The 21,552-nt window shown below is 39.4% G+C and overlaps 1 protein-coding gene across 1 annotated transcript in view; it reads right to left on the bottom strand.

Moving 5' to 3' along the window:
* kcnn1a (potassium intermediate/small conductance calcium-activated channel, subfamily N, member 1a) overlaps positions 1-21,552 on the bottom strand; it is a 100,910-nt gene that overhangs the window by 50,623 nt on the left and 28,735 nt on the right. Inside the window, exons 2-4 of the mRNA XM_077558075.1 lie at positions 6,333-6,806; positions 3,111-3,206; positions 1,097-1,515 (exon numbers count right to left, since the gene is read on the bottom strand). Coding sequence (XP_077414201.1) covers positions 1,097-1,515; positions 3,111-3,206; positions 6,333-6,806 — 989 coding nt within the window. The remainder of the gene's footprint in view (positions 1-1,096; positions 1,516-3,110; positions 3,207-6,332; positions 6,807-21,552) is intronic.

Raw genomic sequence — 21,552 nt, 5'->3', positions numbered from 1 at the left:
AAAACGGGTAGGGGATCCAGGGGGGCTGCTCTGCATTACCAAAACAAATCATTCAGCAAACAAACAATTAGACACTCATGAATTATGGACAAGCCGTATAGCAATAAACACAAGGCGTGGGGACTTGTGCAGCGATTGCTCAGCTAATGAATCATGTGTCAGGGTGCTGTTGTTTTAAAACAGGCGGTGTCGTGAGCAGGCTGCTTGTGCGTGTGGCCGCCTGTCTATGTGTTGTATGGAGGACCAAAACTAACAAAATTAAAAATAAATAAAATGACTAAATAAATGAATAAAAGTGAAAATAAAAACATCTTGAATTTATATATATATATATATATATATATATATAAATATAATTAAGTATAAATACAAAAATAAAAGACAAGATTCAAAAAATAAAAATAAATAAATAAATAAATAAATGAATATATTAATGGAATTAAATATCAATCAATAAATCAAAACACTCTCACATTTATTTATTTCATGCTGCACAACTTGCGACTTGAGTTGCTCGACAACGGGCAAGATAGTCGTCCAGTCGCAATTTGCAAAGGCGGAGTCCAACCCAAGACACGCTTAGGACCGCCCCCTCATTTGAATAACATTTCATCATGGGCATCTGCAGCATGAAATAAATAAATGTGAGAGCAGAACGTTTTTATTTTTTTGATTGATATTTAATTCTTTTTAGATATTTATTTTTGTATTTATTTTGAAATTGATTTTAAATTTTTGAATATCATTTTTTATTTTTTACTTTTATCTATTTTACGGATGTATATACTGTATATATATATATATATATATATATATTTTTTTTTCATTTATTAATTTGGATTAATTTTTTTAATTATATTGTTTTTATTCTCACTTTTAGACATTGATTTATTTATTTAGTCATTTATTTATTTTTAATTTTGGCATTTTTGGTCCTCCATAGTGTTTTATTGTAAGACTTTCTGTGGATTCAAGTGCAAATTAGTGATGGCAAACAAGGTAACGCTGACAGGTACTAGTGAAGGAAGGAAGGTGTTTGGAAAATCCACAAAGTGTTTCAACTTTGACCCCAGCATGATCCAATATTGATGTTTACCTCTCACAGACGCGCACAGTCCATGCAGCAATGATCCAGGACGATATACTGAACACTAGCAGAACAGTTCCCGGGCAGATGGTCATGAGTGTTTTCATGACAAAGCGCGTGTTGAAGTTGATCTTGTTGAGGGCGCCGATGCTGCGAGACGAGGCGTCCGTGAACAGCTTGCTGTGAAGTAACATGACCCTGCCGATCAGGTAGAGTCTCAGGAACATGGGGATGGAGAGGATGATGTCCACGTCGGCGTCTGCCACCGACGGCGTGTACGTAAAAGCCAGCCGGGCCTTCCACGTGAAGACGTACTGGCCGGGGATGGGATGGATGGCACACACCAGCAGCTCCAGCACGATGAAGAAGATCCGCTCATAGGTCATGGCTATCCTCCAGTCATCTGCACCGTTGTCGACCATAAACAGCTGGGGGACGAGCAGACGACAAGATGTCAGTTTTAGCACCACGCAAATACGAACTCGTACGTCAAAAAGTACTTCCGAGGCGTGTCAGAAAAGTTCCAGGATTGCTGCTGCAAAAGATTTCAAATCCAAGCTACTAGAAGTTTTTTTTAAATCGACAATTTGCAAATCAGAAAGGTTGTTCAATAAACAATAAAGTAATGTAACAATAAAGAATTCCAACAAAGTTAAGAGTTGGAATTTATACTAAAAAAAATGACGCCATTATTTTTTCTCTTTTACTGAAATTGAATATCGGCTCCAAATATCGGTTATTGTCTCCTTGACTAGTAATAATCGGTATGGGCCCTGAAAAAAAAACATCGGTCTATATCTAATTAAAATCAGCCAGACTGGCCCACGAATATAAAAAATCCAGGTATAATTGACGCCCGTTGAAATGCATTAGGAGGGGAATGGGGGTAATTCAAACCCCTCAAAATCTTCCCAAAACTACGGTACACATTCATGATACGTGTTCCCAAAAATAGCAGGAAACTGCAGAATTTATATATTTTTTAATTTAAAAAAATCTGCAAATATACGAATCTGTGGATGCCAAACCGTGAGAATGTGGGGGCCAACTGTACTCAGAGTGTTACGTAATACTTACTATTAATAGTACTGTACTTTAATTTCTAAATCAGTCAGTTTCAGTGATTTTTATTTTTTTTTCAAACAAAGGCATACATATTGTAATAATTTAAAGACCTACATTGTTGAACTATTTAACTATTTGAATTTGCCTTTTGTTTAAGAGGACTTAAATTGTCCAGACCCACTTTCTTTTTCAAGAAAAAGTGGGTGTGGCTTGCGTATCTGTTTGGGAAAATAAAAATGCTTATGATTAGCATATCTTTTATAATAATCTAATATAATATCATAAAATATGGCTACATGGCAAAGAGATTTCTTATTTTCAACATTCTTCATGCTAGGCATAAGCCAATTACCAGTTTGATGGTATACCGTGATTTTAAAAAGTCAACGTTTCAATAACCGCTAATATTGGCTGTCACCGGTAAGCTGTCAGCTCTTTTCTTTTTTAAGCGGATGTCTAAGCAGAGCACATCTGATTGGCCGCTTGCAAAGTTGAATAAATAAGCCAACTCTTTAAAATGAACGGATTCCAATTAACCCCACCCCCCATTTCTCAGCATGTAACCTAGAAGGAGGGCGGGAGCAAGATGCAAAACATGATTAGCCCACAGGTCTTTTCTAAAAATCCATCACCAGTGATGGAAAACTGTGACTGTGAGAACAGAAGAAGAATTATAACATTTATTTAACTTAACAAGTTTTACTCTGTATTTAGTTATTTTGTTTGTAATAAATCGTGTTCAATGGGGGGGAGCTGTAGCTTTAATACCATGATACCGCAATACCACAATATTCTTGCTCAACGTTGTCAGAATCTAATATCAGCTAATGCTTTCCTACATTATCATTGTCCGGTATGCAATCACAAATCTCACTACAAGAAAGCCCGAACTGCTGGTAATAAAAAAAAATAATAATTCCCGTCATTTTAATTTTACATCACAACAATTTAAACTCACCTGGATTTCCCGTGCGTGGTACATTATTATAAGACCAAGCAGTATAACAGTGGAAAGGCTGATAAGGCATTTCAGTGCAAATGAATATGAAGATTCCTATAATGAGAGAGAAAAACAACACCATTACTCTTAGACATGACACACCAAATGAATAAAACATTGCAGTACAACCTTTACTTGTAAAAAGATCATTTACATTTTCTAAATAGACTTCTGTTGCATGTTGCTGCTCGACAACAAAGTCACACGCGGCATTTCGGTAAACGACCAATTCAAAAGCCGGGCACGTCATAATGTCGAATCTCACACACACGCACATACACATACTCACCCACATACAAAAAATAAAAATAAATAAATAAATAACAAATAAAAAAATAAAAAAATAAATAATAAAAAAATATATATATTTTATTTTTTATTTATTTTATTTTATTTTTTTAAATATATATATATTTTTTAAACATTAAAAATAAAAATGAAAAAAAAGAGCGCAATGATGATGACAGGGCAAATCGGTAAAATTACCGAATGAACAATACTGAGCTCTCCAGAAATAAACTTTTTTTTTTTTTTAAATAAATAATGTGGAATCTCATCCCTTATAAATTTTAAAAAGTTGGAATGGAAACAAATGGCTCCGTTACAGGCTCAGACAAGGACAATAAATGTCCTTATATAAACGCACGTATGTACAAGAGGCTCACAAAGTGGACAATGCACAGCTACAAGCCGACACACATGCACTACACACACTACCTATTAGCTTAAAAGTCTTAAGTGAGGCCGGATAATGGGCTTTACACACAAACACGGCGGACAGGACGTGGCTAAACAATGAAGCTGCAGGTGTAGGTGCAGGCTGATATTATCCACGGGACGTTAGCAATTAATCAAAGCACAGCACTAACAGGGGGACTTTCCATTTAATGGCAGGTGCAGAAAAGGCAAGGCTAGCATTAGCAGAGCCCCACCACAGAGAGCGTCACTGGTGATAAATAGACCAGCTGGATGCCAGAGTTGCTGCGTTTGTGTGTGCGCGAGCGGGACACATTAGGGCCATAGATCTGGAAAATGAGAGAGTGCAAGAGACCAGTGCCTCGCCATTTGATGAATCTCCAAACAGCTGCCCAGCGACGACAGGACAGCGATCACGCGCTTGTTGTTACAATGAGGACATCGACTGACAAAAAAACAACAAGCGGAAGAGTATCGTTCCGAATTGTCAGCGTGATGACTGCGAAAGTTGCCGCTCATTAGCTCGCCGCGTCCTTCTGTGGTCTTGATTAGAAAATGTATTTTTAGCTAACAACTATATTGCTTTGCCCTTCGGGTCGGGCAACATGTTCTCAAGGCGTTCTAACATCTCAAATTGTTTTAAGAAGTCCCCGGTGAAATAACATTGAGTAAACCAATTAATCCACCTGCCAGAGGTTCAAGGAGTTTTCAATCCCAGAGCTCAGAACCTCTTAATGTCTTTCGCCCCGTTAGGGTTTGAGAAAACCTTTTCTGGGCCTCGAGCGTTATCTGATGTGACGTGGGATGGAAAACATGCCGCAGTACCTGCCGGGTTTGGGATTGGCGCAGGACGTTTCCATTTTCAAATGGTGGACTAACCGTCTCATTTAAATCACACTCCAAATTAGCATGTTGAAGCTAAAAAAACATAGCTATACTTCATTACTCTAACTGGGAGAGATGAATAAATGTATCATTCTGTGATTTGTCCAGTAGCAGACCAAGGATATACTCAAGTTTTTGTACGGTATGTGATCGGTTATGTTTTGCTATGGCGACGGGTTATGTTTGTGTATTCTTTTATATCTGGTGTTAGCGTAGAAACATTTTTCATGTCTGTCTGAGTTACAGGCTTTCCCCTAAAATATGTTACTCATCTATATTTTGGCAGAGGTGGGCATTCCATCAACATTGACGATGGCCATTTTGTTGACGATTGACGGTAAACCCCGAAATTTGACGAACAAAGCATTAACACGAGTTTTTTTTCCGTCCGTCAATAAATTGAAGAATCTGTTTGACAGAACCTTGACGGATGCCCATTTTGAGTGAAAGAAATATTGATGGACGCTTATTTTGCTGCGCGATCAACGAATGACGGATTGACGGTTCGGCTTGAAATATTGACGGATTGACAAAGACCGAATGACGGACGCTCAAAATTCAGTGACGCGCCCACCTTGGTTTTGTTTCACGTGCAAATCACTCCAAAATAATGGCAAACGTAGAATTAACACTCAAAAAATGAAAATCTGTCCAAGACCTTCATGTCATGGAAGACAATTTAGAAAAAAGAGGTCGCATTGGATTCAGAGGTAGCGTTGGATTCTCTGCACGTTCCCCCAGACGCATCACCAATAGATTTTTCGATGGAGATACTGCAAAAATCTCAAAAGTTCCTGCCTGCCGCAAAACTAGCGACAACCGATGAGTTGAACGATGACAGTTGCAAATGAAATGTTACGTAATCCTGTTCGATCCATTTGCTGTGTCGTCAGTTGTGTTTAGAAAATGGCAAAAAACACTTGTTGGGGACTTGGCACGGTGCAAGAACTAAGACAAGGGCAGGCAAAATTCTCTCTGACCCTCCACATCCTGGGCACCACCTCTTCCAGCTCCTTCCCTTAGGGAGGCGATCCCAATAGCTTCTTCCCTCTTGCCATCAATTCCCTAAACACTTAGTGGTTAGTGGTACCGCCCTTCAAGATAGTATAAGAATGTTGTAAGTCCTCTGAAATATTTGCATTTGTGATGAGAAGCAGCCATTGTCTGTCATTACCAGCTCAGTGGCCTAGTAGTACAGTGTCCGCCCTGAGACTGGGAGGTCGTGGGTTCAATTCCCGGCCGGGTCATACCAAAGACTATAAAAATGGGACCCATTGCCGCTCTGCTTGACACTCAGCAATAAGGGTTGGAATTGGGAGGTTAGACCACCATCCCGAGCGCGGCTGCTGCTGCTGCTGCTCACCGCTCCCTCAGGGGATGGGTCAAATGCGGAGAACGAATTTCGCCCCACTTAGGTGGGTGTGACAATCAGTGAATCTTTTCTTATCTTATCTTATAAGCGCCCGGAATATTCTGTAAAATAAAACCTTCGAAGGAACTGTTCATCGATCTCCAGCCTGCATTCGGATCACCAACATTCTCACTACCCGAAAGAAAACGAATACGCGGAAGAAAAGATTATTTTCTTCACCAACATACCTTAGTGTAAACCCCCCATGACAGTTCAGTCTCCGTCACCATGACAACGATCCCAAACATTCCAAAGATGAGCGCGTAGTCGCTAAGCCGCTTCCGCTTCTCGAACAGCGCCCTCCGGTGGCCGAGCTTGTAGCCAATGTCCCTGTTTTTCTTTTGGGGCGCCCTGCCTCCGCCGCGTCCGCTGCCCTCCCTGACCAAGCTCTCGTTGGACGCCTTGCTGTGGTCTTCGCCGCCATTCCCCTTGGACACCACCACCTCCAGGCCAGAGCTGTGCAGCGTTTGCAGGGGCTGCGTTTCCGAGTCGAGCTCCGCGAGGTTGCGGCGCGACGAGGACGCCAGACTGCCCACCAGTGGTCTCACCACGCCGCCATTGTACTTGCAGGTGTTCATGGCTATCTGAGGGAGTCGGCCGCTGCTCTCGGAGAGGGAGGGCTTGGATCCAGCATGGCTCGGCTTCTTTTTCTCAGTAGTGGCCTGTAAAGAGGAACAAGAGTTCAAAATGTCTGTTGTTGTTGTTTTTTTAACCTTTATTTAACCAGGTAAAAATGTTTACAAACATCTTGAAGAGACTAAATAGAATGTCAGCTATCCATTTTCTTAACCGCATATTCCTCACAAGGGTCGCGAGGGTTGCTGGAGCCTATCCTAGCTGGCTTCGGTCAGTAGGCGGGATACACCCTGAACTGGTTGCCAGCCAATCTAGACTGTAATGTGAAACGGTACCGTTCAAAAAGATAACTGTCCGGAAATACCAGCATAACTATGCACGGTCTGATAACAATCTTGCGACGAATATGCGCAATAATGTGGCAGTTTCTTCTTTTAGGGTCATTGTGAAAAGTGGACATTATAGACTATAAGCGAATTTACGCAAAAACTTGCTACAGTGGACTGAATTAATGAGGAAATGACATGTGTGGCTAAAAGGAGGCGGGGACAGAGAAAAACTCGCAGTTCATTGCGATAAACCTGCTCGCGACCAGGTTAGGTTCATGGACTCTGTTACTACGGTAACTGAGCGAGAGCTTAAATGACCTCTTTTTATGAAACAGGCTAGAGTTACCTCTTTTTCTCTGTTTTCAGTTACCTCCCTTTCTGAAACGGAAAACGCAGAGTTTCCCCACATATCAGGGTTTATTGACTCAGGGTTCTCACTAAACCTGCTTTGTGAAATAAACCCCATTTGTCCAAATGTAAAGCATATATTCTCATTTCAACACATAAGCTGTTTAAAATGTGGTAGCTTGTACAGTCACTTTGCTGTTGAATTCTGTTGCGGGCATGCGTGCCGCACGTAAAAAAAAAAAAAATGCTCTAAAAGAAATGAATAATGAATGTACCTTAATGTATAAATAAAACCACTGTATATAACCAATAGTGAAGACCAAAGTGCAGAAAATTGAATCTTTGCGCTGCACAAATTTCGATATGAAAGATTGATGCCCGGCGTGACCCCGTTTCCTGTCTTTCCCTGCTGAGCGGAGCAGCAGGCTGCCCTATCCGGAGGAAAGGACCTTCTCAAATAAGGTATGAGGCAGGGACACAATGCGGGATCCCGCCAATTTCTCAGCAAACATAACTGAATATTAACACAAAAGGATACCTGAGCAGATCAAATCTGACTGGAGAATATTTGGCACTATTAAAACCAGGATAAAAAAATATTATTTTTTTTAAATAAAAAATCAATAAATAAATTTTAAAAAAGAGAGCAATGATGATGACATGTCAAATCTGTAAAATTACCGAATGAACAATACTGAGCTCTCTAGAAAAAAAAACAAAAACAAAACAGGATAACCATGTTATCCCCTATACGGATAAACAAGGCTTCTATTTATTTCTTGAAAGTGTCTTCTCCAGTTCTGCAGACAAAAAAAATAAAATAAATCTATCGGTACAAAGGTCAAGACCGCATCTAGCCGGCCTGTCTATTCTATAGAGACTAAAGCAGATTATCTAAATGGGTTATGAAAACTTCACATGGAACAGTGCCTTTGCTGAAACAAGTTGGTGCGTGCGACGGCACCCTCTTTATTAGCCCTGACAGAGCATCCCTAATGCCTTTAAATGTGCTGGTGGGAATAAAGAAGGGGAGACCCTAATGGAAATGTACTAAACTCCCGTCCGGTGATGCTATCGTCGTGTGCATATTGTGCCTCTATGAGAACAGGACTGAAGGTTAAGGATTAGTGCAGCCCGTAGTGTTTCTAATCCCCTTTTCTGTATTAAATTGCCTTTTAATCTGTGCCATTAGGACCCTCGTACACAGCGAAGACTGTACAGTAAGTGAACTATTGGTTTTAATGAGGGGAAATATAGAAATAGATGCAGTGGATGCTAATCTAACAGTAAGGGATTTTTCATTGTAAGGCTCGGATTTAGGAAACTAAATACTGATCATATGAATTACTGTAAAATCCCCATGTATAAAGCGTCCCCACAAAATCACCCTTAAAAATTGTCATGTTTATTTTCAATCTTGTTTAGTCCCTGTCATGTTTAGCCTCTGTTTTCCTTGTGTGTTCCCCTTGTCGTGTCATTTCCTGTTTTATTGTGAAAAGTCTGACTCCTCTCGTTTCAGGTCACTTGCCCTTCCTTGTGTGGTGTCTGTGTCAACCCTGATTGTGTCCACCTTTCCCCATTACCCTCATGTGTCATCCAATCAGTGCCCTCAGCCAGGTGTGTCTTGTTATGTCATTAATGTTGGTGTATTTAGTCGGTTGTCTCCCCCCTGTCTGTGTCGGTTCATTGTTGCCACTGTCGTAAGTCTTTCGCCACATCACGCTGACCTCTTTGCCTTATCAGTATCCATGTCATGTTGTTAGTCTCGCCTTAGTTGTTTTGTCATGTTTAGCTTCATGTTTTGTTAGTTCATTTTATTTTGTATTTTGAAGTTAGCTTTTTTTGATTAGAAATTAAAACCTCTTTTTGGACTGCACCTCTGCCTCCTTGCTCTGCCTTCCCGCATCTGGGTCCTAAAGCCCCCACCTTACTGACAAAAATCTGTTTTTTCGATGTACTTGGGTTATAATACGGTCTCCCGATTTGCTGGTATCCTTCATTATCAGATTGAATAATATTAATAAGGATTGAAAGAATTTGAATAATGTGTCAATACTTTTAAAGGGGAAGTCAACCCAAAAAAAAAAAAACATTTTGGACAATAATCTGTTCTATGCAGCCCCATTAGTCTAAATATGGTATTCTGATTAATATGAGTTAAGCAGCAAAATCCAGACGTTTTTATCTATCTCAAGGGGGCAGCCATTTTGTCACTTGCTGTCGAATGAAAATGACATCACAGTGCCTGAAGGCTCAACTTTTTGCTCAGGTTTCAGGTAACAACCAATCATAGTGCAACTCCAGAAAACAGGTGAGCTGTGATTGGTTGCCTGAGCCCTGAGCAACGGTGATGTCATTCTCAGTTGACAGCAAGTGGCAAAATGGTCACGGCCGCAGCCTGGGATGGAGAAAAATGGCTGGATTTTGCTGCGTAACTCATATTCCAAAAATGTAATATTAATCAGAATGTCATGTTTAGACTAGTGAGGTCACATATAACATATTATTGTAAAAAAAAAAAAAAAAAAGGTATATAACTGTTTTTAAGGTCTTTCAAAATCATGCGTTTGAAAATCTTGTTCTTGCGCAGTAGTAATTTTAGTAAGCTGCTTTTGAATCTCTTACTAACTGCTTTTAATTACAGTATGTGAAGCATATTCAAAACTCATTCACTCCCAGCCATTTTCACTGAAGCCACCCCCTTCGCTCCCAGCTGTTTTACTGGATTTTGACAGATTTTGCAAGGTCCACAGAATATTGTGTTCTATTGCTATAAAAACATGGAACCAACCAAAAGAAAGATTAGAGTCTCTTCTTCTATCAGGGAAAAAAGTATATTCATATCGGTTTCCATTTCGCGGCAATTAGCATTAGAATATAGCTAAGTTTCATCATTATTCACAAATATGTTTAAAACACTGGGGGGGGGGGGAACTTTTTTGCAACATGGCCCTGGTTGATCTCTTATACTCTGCTGCCATCTGCTAGCCGTTTTTGTAATAACTACCATTGCTTCAACCGTTCTCTTCAGTTCAGAGGCTGATTCAAAGCCTTTCTGTAAGCTCTAGCATAAAAAAAAACAACAACATAAAAACGTATAAATAGGTCTTTGGGACACTGGTAATATTTAAAATAGAACATATTTATACGTTTTTGGGGAGCAAATGAGTTAAGTTAGGTTGTATATGAAATGTTCTTTAAATCATTGATTCTTTTTTTTCTTCTTCTTCTTTATTTACCACCGTAGGTTACTGGTAAAAGTTTTCATTTTTTTATTAAGTCTCCCTATATAATACCCCTCTCAATCATTTTTGCGATATGTCAGTTATTCCTGCAAATAAGCATAGTAGCCTTGAGGAGTACAAATGCATCTTTAATATAGCTGCAATTTGAATATCAGTATAAAAAAAAAGTACTGAAAACACTCAGCACCACTAACATCATTACCAAAGCTTGGCCTGCTTGACAAATAGAATGATATTGATTGGGAAAATTAAACGGCAATACCATTTCATTGAAAGCGATCGGGAAAGGCCCCGAAAATCAATCTTGGCATGAATATTTAAAATGTCTGTGTGAGTGCATTTACTGATTCCTCGATGTACAGGAGCTCAGCCTGTCAGTCTTTTGAATGCTTCACATCCACCATGTAAGCGTCACGTTCTCCGTTTGTTGCGCGCCTCCAAGACTTTGTTGCCCAGGGGCAGAGAGTAAATATGTCTGTCATTCCACCAGGAGTATTTTTAGTCACAGTCAAACTTTCTCTATTCTCCGATGCGCTTGATATGTAAATGTGTGTGATGTCGTCGTAGACGTTGACAGAAGGCCCGACTTTGAAGCTGACGGAACTGCTTTTGACAGAGGACCGTTATAGCCATCGATGTGAGAGATTTAGACATTGAAGCGCTGCTAACGTTTCAGAGTATTGTAGTTGTCTTGTAGTTAAGACAAAATCCCTGAAGGCTTCTCAAGAACAGATTTGATTTAACTGCTTTCACATTTTAAAGAAAGTCATTTTTTTTTACTTTGCCCAGATGCACTGCATAAAGTGTAATTTCATTATCTGTAAATGTTCATGCAATAATTGAAACTAGGGGTGTGAATTGCCTAGTACCTGGCGATTCGATTCGTATCACGATTCATAGGTCACGATTCGATTCGATTAATCCCGATACGAATCCATAAATTAATTATTGTGATTTTTTTTTTTTTTTTTTTACTCAAATTTTGAAAATACAAATCAGTAAACTTGTACATGAACGCTGTAAGATTTGTATGAAATTGTATTTCTTTATCTGAAAAGTGGTTGCAGTCTGTTTCATGTTTGAACAGCACTGAAATAAAATATTAAGGCTTAATATTCATTAATATAACATTCTTCCCTGCTTAATGTGTGAATCCTAACCCTGAGTAAGACGTTTTGTTGAATATTTCCATAAAAATTATGTTTAAAAATCGATTCGGCCGCATGTTGATTTGATTCGAGAATTGCGTGCTGTAATATCGCGATATATTGCCGAATCGATTTTTTCTAACACCCCTAAAGGAAACACAATCAAGCTCGATCACATCAAGATCAATTTCTTTCTAATGCCGACTTGTGTTATTTCAGTCTTACAACTAAAACAAGTGCCGCGCTCTTTGCCATTCACTTGGAGGGAATGTAAATATGAACAAGACACCTTCAAGTCAAACAGCCCACCAGCCAAGAAATCAATGTTCCTATTAGTGTTTTGTGCAGATTGCTGATCGACATTGGCTGACCGAGCGTGTAAAATAGATTGCTGGAGGTGTCTTGGATCCTGGACATGTGCTACAAACAAAATATTTAAAGCGGGTTACATACATACCAAACATCTGGCCAGATTTGAGCGTTTTTTTCTCCTTGCAATCAAAATTAGGAAAGACCCGATTGTCTGATGTCTGAAAGATTATCCTGTAGTCTGGGGTGTGTTAAAAGTGATTTTATTTTTCCCTGATCTGCTAGGAAAACATTTAGGACCAACAAACGTGAACGATAATATATTTTCATTCACAAATCATCCCGTGATTGTGACGTGAAATGGAACAATAGTTAATTAGCAAGCGACCTGAAGCTGGTTTTGTTGCTTGACACAAACAATGGCGGAATTGGTTGTGTTATAATTGATTTGCCACAATAAAAATGTCAAGAAGACCAGATAAGCTACCACCACCACTTCTTCACTAGTATTTTTCCGGGAGTGTGGATTCCCCGTGGCACCGTTCTGCCTCTCAAAGGTCAGTCTTGGTACTACAACAGACATGTTTTGTTTGTAGTTTTCTGTACGACACACGCACAAGGACACATTTTTTTCAGTGTGTCTGGTTTTATGTATTTTGATGAGAAAAACAAATCGTATGCGTGTAGCCTGCTTAAGGTAATTTGTTTTGGAAAGCTAGTCAACTTCAACAATTAGATTTTTTTCCTGAGAGGAAATAATGGAAATAGAAACACCCAGATCCATCGTCAAACTATCGAGTAGAGTTTTAAAAAATGATTTATTGTAAAGCAATTAAAAAAAAAAAAAATGCTGACTCTGGAGTCTGTGCATCACAGATTTAATTTGTACTGCACAGTTTTGCGCAATGCTTAATTAAATGCGAAACATCGGATTGTTGTTGACAACATGTGGGGAAAGGGTTAATGATATTTTTAGATGCAAATCAGTCAATTCATTTATAATGTCAATTGTTAGTTAGCATTATTGACGATACGAAAAACCTTTTCCGAAACACAAGGCATAACATCGTACCCCTAATGTGGTTTCCAATGACCGTTTGCATGACGATACATCAGCCCATTAAGGCCATGTTGTGACAATCATGGGCCAAAATGGGAGCCTGACATGTAAAAAGAGAATGATCCGGGAAGGTAAAGGGTAAATGCACAGGGGGGGTCAGGGCTGCTGTTACATCCTCAGCTTTAGTTACCGCTTGCCAGTGGTCATTTATCATTGAACCAGGTCAGGTCTGTCCTGAATATGATTGATAGATAGATAGATGGATGGATGGATGGATGGATGCATGCATGCATGCTTGGGGGGAAAGGAGTTGTAATACTTTTTCAAGATAGCATAAGAATGATATGAGTCCGTTGAAAACACACACTTGCGAGAGGACTGCAGCCATTTGTCTGTAAACTTGCTTGTGTCCGTAATATTCTGTAAGATAAATCCTTCGAAGGACCTGTTCACCGATCTCCAGTCTGTGTTCAGAAAATCAACATTCTCTCTACACGAACACGCGGAAGACAAAGATAGTCTTCTAACAATAGATAGATGGATAGATTAAAGTCAAAGCTAAAAAAAACAACCAAACAATGACTTGTATCTCAGAAACTTGTCAGTCTTATATCTCAAGACACCACTGGACTTCCATTTTGTCAGTAAAGACGAGAAAAGTCCTCCACAGACATTGCTCCAGAAGCCCTCGTATCACATTCCAAACCACTAAACCGCTAAACGGGCAGCAGACGAGCACAGAAGGGCCAGCGTCGCCCCTGTTGCTGCCACAGCGGAGACAGAGGAAGGTTGCCTGCCCAGCCGACCAATGGCTCAATTTCATTGTGAATGGCACGCGGCATCCAAGCCTCTACGAAATGGAGCCTCATAATCAAATTGAAAAGCCTCAGTGCAGAACAGTTTAAATGAAGGCAAGTCTGTGCCTCGCTCTTCTCTCTCAGCCGCTCTCCTGCCAGCTCAAATCTAATAGAAAATCCTCATTGTTTAGTGACGTATGGGGTGACTGTGCTGCGATTTTAGAAGGCTTTCGCGACCCCCCACCCCCAAAAAATGGTATGTTTGAGAATTTAGCTGGTTGCATGTACACATACAAATAATGGTCAGTCAGGGTCAGAAACCCATTCTGTGCTGGTCTGAACATGATCCGAAAAAGGAATACGTGTACAACCTAAATCCTAACATCCTATTCTCTTAATTTTATAGTGTTTCTCTTGGCTGCACTGCTGTATGTGGATGTTGAATTTGTTGTGGTTGTTTTTTTGGGCCAATCAGATTTCAGCCTCTATGCGCTGCTATGTCAATCTCAATCTAATCTGCATAGGGCATTAAGAATGTTAGACCGTGTAACTTAAAGATCATGTAAAACAAAAAATATATGTCTTGTAAAAATGTTGTGAATATCCAAAGAAGCCTAGTGTAACATAGCACAACTGACCTAAGATACACAACTCTACTGTAAAGTAAACAGGATTAGCTCACCTAATATAGCCAACCCAATGACTGCTATTAAAATGAATTGCAACCCAAACAGTTAGCATTAAGAATGTTAGCCAGTGCGACTTAAATATCATGTAAACAAAAATAAGTCCTGTAAAAATGTTGTGAATGTCCAAAGAAGCATAGCATAGCATAGCGTAGCACAACTGGCCTAAATTACACAACTCTACTGTAAAGTAAACAGCATTAGCTCACCTAATATAGCCAACCCAACGACTGCTATTAAAATGAATTGCAACCCAAACAGTTAGCATTAAGAATGTTAGCCAGTGCGACTTAAATATCATGTAAACAAAAATAAGTCCTGTAAAAATGTTGTGAATGTTCAAAGAAGCCTAGCATAGCATAGCATAGCATAGCATAGCATAGCACAACTGGCCTAAATTACACAACTCTACTGTAAAGTAAACAGGATTAGCTCACCTAATATAGCTAACCCAACGACTGCTATTAAAATGAATTGCAAACCAAACAGTTAGCATTAAGAATGTTAGCCAGTGCGACTTAAATATCATGTAAACAAAAATAAGTCCTGTAAAAATGTTGTGAATGTCCAAAGAAGCCTAGCATAGCATAGCATAGCACAACTGGCCTAAGTTACACAACTCTACTGTAAAGTAAACAGCATTAGCTAACTTAATATAGCCAACCACCGCTATTCAAATGAATTGTAATTCGTAACAGGTGGACACAGCCGCTGGTGCTCGCTTTATTGAACAGACGGTAACAAAATACAGTAAATACAAGCACAGAGTAGCTAATGCTTTAGCTAGTTAACACCTAGCCAACTGTTCATCATCATACGCTCACTTCCACTTTACTTTAAGGCACACAGACTACTCTGCACTGTAGATATGAAAATGGCGACCCCCGAGTGGACGAAAATAATAATACTTGCACCTCACTTGCGTATTTATCTGCATGAAATTTCAAATATTGTAAATAATCTAATAAATATTTTGTGATAGCTTGTGGATTTTGTCTAAACGTTATTATGTTTTTATATACAGTACAGAAGTAGCCTACTCGTGATTTCTATAATTGAGTTGTGATACAGTATTACTTGTAATAGGTGACTGTATTTCAAACTGAAGGCCCAGGTAACCAAAATGCACGGACAGCTACAGACACATAAAATATGCGTGCTAGCCAAGCCTCAGCCAGGCTTTGGCTTATGTTAAATATTGATGCAGAAACAAAAGCGCTAGGATTGTTTGAGAAGATTCATGTGCATGTGTGAGTGTACTTGATATTATCCATTAGCATGAGGCGTAGCTGACATGAAAGGATGGTGTGCAAAAGAGAAGGAGCTTCACACTTCGATTGAGATCAAGCAGTGAAAGGGACATTAAAAAGAAAAGGGGCTCAATAACAAAGAAGGAACACGGCTCTCCGCGGATATCTTTGCCAGGCCCCGCTGTGATGAAGAGGCGGGGGCAACACCGTCCAGTTTGTCCCTGCACACTGGATGCTGCCACATTTCTGTGGCAGGCCAGCAGGCATGAGGGGCGACGTGTCCATCCCCAACCAGCATGTGGATCATTAATCCTCGCTGGTGAGAACAGAGGAAAACTGCAGTGTCTGAAGCCACACATTCATTACGGAAATCTCCCTGAGCGCCGTGTTGACGGAAACAACAAGCGCATGGAAACATACCGTTCAGATGGATGTGGTTGCTGGTGTGGAGTCAGATTCAGATAGCGCATAGCTAAAATTTCAACGAGTGGTCTCAAGATTTTAAGCGATGAGAAATCTGAGACACCCAGGAAAGGAATTTACTAGCCAAAAGTAAACATTGGAGGATCAGAGATTAGCAGTCTTTTAAAGATCCGAATATGGTTCCTGCAGGGTTTTGGAAGGGAAGATCGATGGACTGGAAGCGGACGCTTTTGCATGTAACATGCGCTGTTCATGCTCCAGTCCTATTAGGGGAAATGCAGAAAGGTTTTGGTGGGGGTGCCATTTTTTGAGATTTATCTAGGACAAAAGCTTGTTACCAAAAGAAAACCGGACTAATCGAAAATGCCTTTCCTTACATGGTTTCTCTGTGTCTCGCCAGTTGTTGTTTTTTATGGCGGGGGAGGGAGGGGTGGCTTTTCTTTTTACTTTACTTTAAGGTGCTATACAAATAAAGTTTGATTGATTGATTGATTTTTATTTTGGAGAGAGAGAGATTGATATAAAATTTTTCGCCAAAGATTCTCTCAATCTTAATCCTGACAATATCTAGAATTGTCAGGACGATTCCACCTTAAACACTTGACTTAACTACCCATTGAAAACAGCGTTGTTTCATTTAAAGACTGGCCACAAAATTGGAAACTTATTTTTCAATGGACAGTATTTATATGGAAGCATAATTTGTCATTTAAATCAGTAGTAAGGTGAAATTTCGGCAGCTTGGTGATGAAGTGCAGCCTTCACTAGTGAAAATGAAAATAGCTCATAGAGCTGAGATTTAAACTTTGCACTGTGGTTCAGGTGTGCTAACCACTAGCCAGCAAGCTGCCCTACCCCTCGGTCATCTGTAACAAAAACACCGGCCACATTGGGGGAAAAGTAATTTCAACCTGGGTGATAGTAAAACAGTATTCATGACTTCTTACCAAATTAAGTTAGAAGCCTCATATTAAGACACCTGTTTAAATTAATTAATACCGAGCTGAAGCTACTATTGTTCACTTTTGTAAGCGATATACTGTACGTGGCCCAGCAAGTAGCCAGGCCAGTAGGGCCACTGTGGCTCTCCTTGCCCACATGCAAGGGCATTACCGTACCTTCATATTCAAATTATGTTAGTCTTGGTGTTCCACAAGGTTCAATTTTAGGGCCCCTCCTCTTTTCATTGCATTTGCTGCCCCTGGGTTTCAAAGAATGGTGTTTCCGTGAGCTCAGTATTGTTCATTCGGTAATTTTACAGTTTCATCATGTCATCATCCTTGCTTTCTCTCTCTTTTTTTTTCGTTATTGGTCCTTCGCTTTGGAACGACCCTCCAATAAGTTCTAGGCAAACCCCCTCTCTGTCCATTTTTAAAACTCGTCTCAAAACTGAGTTGAGTTGAAATAAGATGCTACTTATGCATCGCAGCATCCTCAAACTTAAGTCTTTCGCTTGCTTGACTTTCAATTAGAGATTAAAAAGTTGCTAAAAACAAATGAAATCCCCTGCAGAGAAAAAGGACAAAGGCACACGCCTTTGGGAATGTCTTCTTGTCAGGACTAATAACACGTTGTGCTCAATGCTATGATAATTAGCTCCCCGAAAGGTTATTGCACATGTACTCGTGTGAGAGTGTGTCTTAAAAAGTAGGTCCTGTGGCTTCAAGTGATCGGGGGAGGGTGCAAGCGCTTTTCCTGTGGGACACCCACCACCTCATTAGGAACAATTTCAATTTCCTGCAAATTACAGGGGAGTGTCATTAGAAACTTCATTTGAAGATTGGGGCCATAAAAGGTGAAGTGTGCTTGATAAAAATGATGTGCAAATTAAACCTGCTAATTGTGACAGTCATCAGAACCACACCATGTCTCGTCCATTTTAATATCCACACAAAATATGTGTATCTAGTTGTATAAAGGGCATTTTGGTGTGTGAAATTAACTAACCTACACCATCGATTGAGAAAATCGCACGACTCAAGGTTTTATAGCGCCGAATCTTCATGTTTTATCAGCCAGCCTGAGCTCACAACAGCCAACTCGACACTCTTATTCGTTGACTCCCACGTCACTCACCAGGCCAAGCATCACATTTTAAAGCCACATACACTCAAAAGTCACGGATATTATAGTATGGAACTTGAGAATGGCGACCCCAAGTGGACAGCAATCTGCTTTTCATCCCTCCGCACTTAGGACAAATATCTCGATTCACGTCTTCTTTCTTCTGCTCATTATGCCGTGATGCATCTCCAAAGAAATAAGAAAAGGGTCACTTGAGTCATGTAGTGTAAATCCAGCCTAATTGGTGCTTAAACAAAAGTGGACGTGGACCAAAAGGGCCACTCGAAGCAAGCTACTTTGCACTTGGGGAAACTTCTTCAATGACAAAACATTATTTCAGGCCATGTGGTGTTTATGGCTGAGACGGCATATTTTACTCCGCTCATTAACATATCTACAAGAGCTTCAGATATTAAGTTCAAAGATAAATACAGTAATGAATACTGAATAATAAATACAGTTCACTGATGTTGAAATCCATGTTAAAGCCAGTGATTATTGAACTAGTGATTTGCCACCTTCGTGTGGCAAATACCTGAGGGAATGCCGTACTCAAATGCAGAAGAATAACCAGACCACCGACGGTGCAAATAAAGCTTTGTCTGTGTGGATCCAGAAGACTGAAATGTGTTCATTAGTTGACTGCCCCCCCCCATCCCCCCCGGGAGCTGTTTGACATCCCAGCAGGATGACGGTGGCCACAGAGATTATCACCCTTGAGTGCTACATAACCCTCACTGTCTTTAACTCATTCACTGCCATTGATGGCTATCAAAAATTGAAAAAAAATAAATCATTTTAACTATTTCTATTAGTTTAACATATTTTTCCACTTTTGTTAACAAGAGTATGCAAACCTAGGATATTTTTTTTTTATTGTACATTTAAAACAGATATATAATTTGTGACTAATCGTGAGTTAACTAGTGAAGTCATGCGGTTAATTACGATTAAAAAAAATAATTGCCTGACGCCTCTAATTTTTGATAAAAAAAAAAGGCGTCTTAATTAATCGCATGACTTCAATAGTTAACTCACGATTAATCACAAATGTTGTATCTGTTCTAAATGTACAATAAATAAAAAAAATCCTAGGTTTTCATACTCTTGTTAACAAAAGTGGAAACATTTTTAAACTAACAGAAAGAGCTCAAATGAATTTTTGACGTCTAAAGCCGTCAATGGCAGTGAATGAGTTAATAAATACGCTTACTCAACACGCGACGACAATATCAGTACACAAACGTGTACTTGCGTCACGGCGAAGGCACTCTAAGTCATTTGAGAATGAGCCTGGAGTAAAGTCAAGCAGAGACCCCCCCCCCCCCCCACACACACACACACACACACTCCCCGCCCCCCTCCCCAAGGGAAAACACATCAATAGCATAGAGAGAAGCCAGGACAACCTATAGCACAGAACGGATCAATACACAACAAACTCAGTAAAGATTGACTTGAGAGTTGCCTGGATACGTCCTGCGTGAGATTTATGACGAGGATGCCACCAGCCAAATGGAGGACATGAGGACAGTCAGGAAGAGAAAGTCAAAGGAAATTGCTTCTTTGCATTCTGGTATCGTCAATCCTCCTTAGCTTGAATAATAGAACTTCGCATATATACATACTGTATGTATGTATATAGAGTGTATGTTTATTCAGATTTCCTTTAAGCTGAAGTCTCCTGTCTTCGACCTGTGTTGCCACAGTTACCTTGAAAAAGTAATTTATTACTTAACTGATTCCTTGATTTAAAAAGTAACTAATTTAGATTACAAGTTACTCTATTAGTTTCTTTCAGCAGACACCAACAACTCAGTTTAACATAAAAATGTTTTTTGACAGTTTTTGTCAAAACTTTATTGGAAATGCATTTTAATAGCAATGTTTAAAATGAAGATTTTTATTAAAAATAAAATAAAGACAGCTTTTTTATATATGCATACAGTATAAATGTGTTTGTCTAAAAATAACTTTTTCAGACTTTTTAGCATAAATACATATCGTTGTTGTCCTGTGAAAAACACTTATGTCCATTTTAGTAATTTTTTTTGCATTTTTACATTTTTGGGATGAAACTGAATGCAGACATCTCAAAAACGTAAAAAATAAAATAAAATAGACATAGGCCTAAGCATTTTTCACAGGATAGCGACAATATACAAGATATCAAATAAAGGCAGTCTTTTTAATACCTGACATATTTAACTGTTAATACTGTAAAACTTCCCCCTTTATTTTATTTGTTAACTCCCAAGTGTTGTCATGTGCGAACCATGCATGTACCAGATCATGGCTGAATTTGTTGTGGTGGTGATTCTCGTCACAGATGTTTGCAGTAGTCATATCAAATATTTTTTAAATCGATTAGCTTATCGATTATTCCATTGAATAATTGAGTAATCGTCCCCCCCCCAAATTTTTTTTTTAAGCAATTAACTAATTTATTAAATAATATTTAATTATTTTTATATTCACTAAGGTTGGACGTAAGTTGAATTGTGTGAATATAAGCACTCGTAATTTATTATCTTCTATACATGTGCATTAGTAAACGCCAACTAAATTAGCGTATGCTAAACGGTTAGCTATTGCGATTAGCATTAGCACACTTGCGATCACCGCTTAACTCATCCAATGCCATTGACGGCCATAGACATCAAATATCCATTTGAACGGCTTTAGCGGGGAATCTCAAACATCATTAACGTTCTTTACGTTATCAACCATTTGCTTCCCCTCCGAAAAATGAACCCCAACTGACAAAAGCGTAAGAAAAAACGAGACATTATAAATGTAACATACAACGAGAAAATTAGCGAACACGAGCCGTTATCAGGTTTCATTCGTCTCCCCTCAAAGAGTGAACTCTCGCCATTTGTCAACCGGCTCCGGCATAATGTCTACTGCAGCCATCTTCCATACAGTCAAGCTAATTGAATATTCTTATCTTCTCTGAGCCACCCACTTTTCTTTGACTAAAGTCAAACGCAGACCAGTCGGAAAAAAGCAGCACACACACACACACACACACATGACCGTTTTAGTACTTCACAGCCCTGGAAGTAATCTCTGAGCTCGCCGAACCCTAAATCAGACACCGCACGCTTAACAACAGTCAGCCGTCACGACCCTTCTTTCATGGCCATCTATTACATCTTACATGATAAAAG

The sequence above is a fragment of the Vanacampus margaritifer genome, chromosome 2, assembly GCF_051991255.1.
Source record: "Vanacampus margaritifer isolate UIUO_Vmar chromosome 2, RoL_Vmar_1.0, whole genome shotgun sequence".
Taxonomy (NCBI): domain Eukaryota; kingdom Metazoa; phylum Chordata; class Actinopteri; order Syngnathiformes; family Syngnathidae; genus Vanacampus; species Vanacampus margaritifer.
Note: the sequence above shows the minus strand (reverse complement) of the source record. Positions and strands in the feature narration are given on the sequence as shown.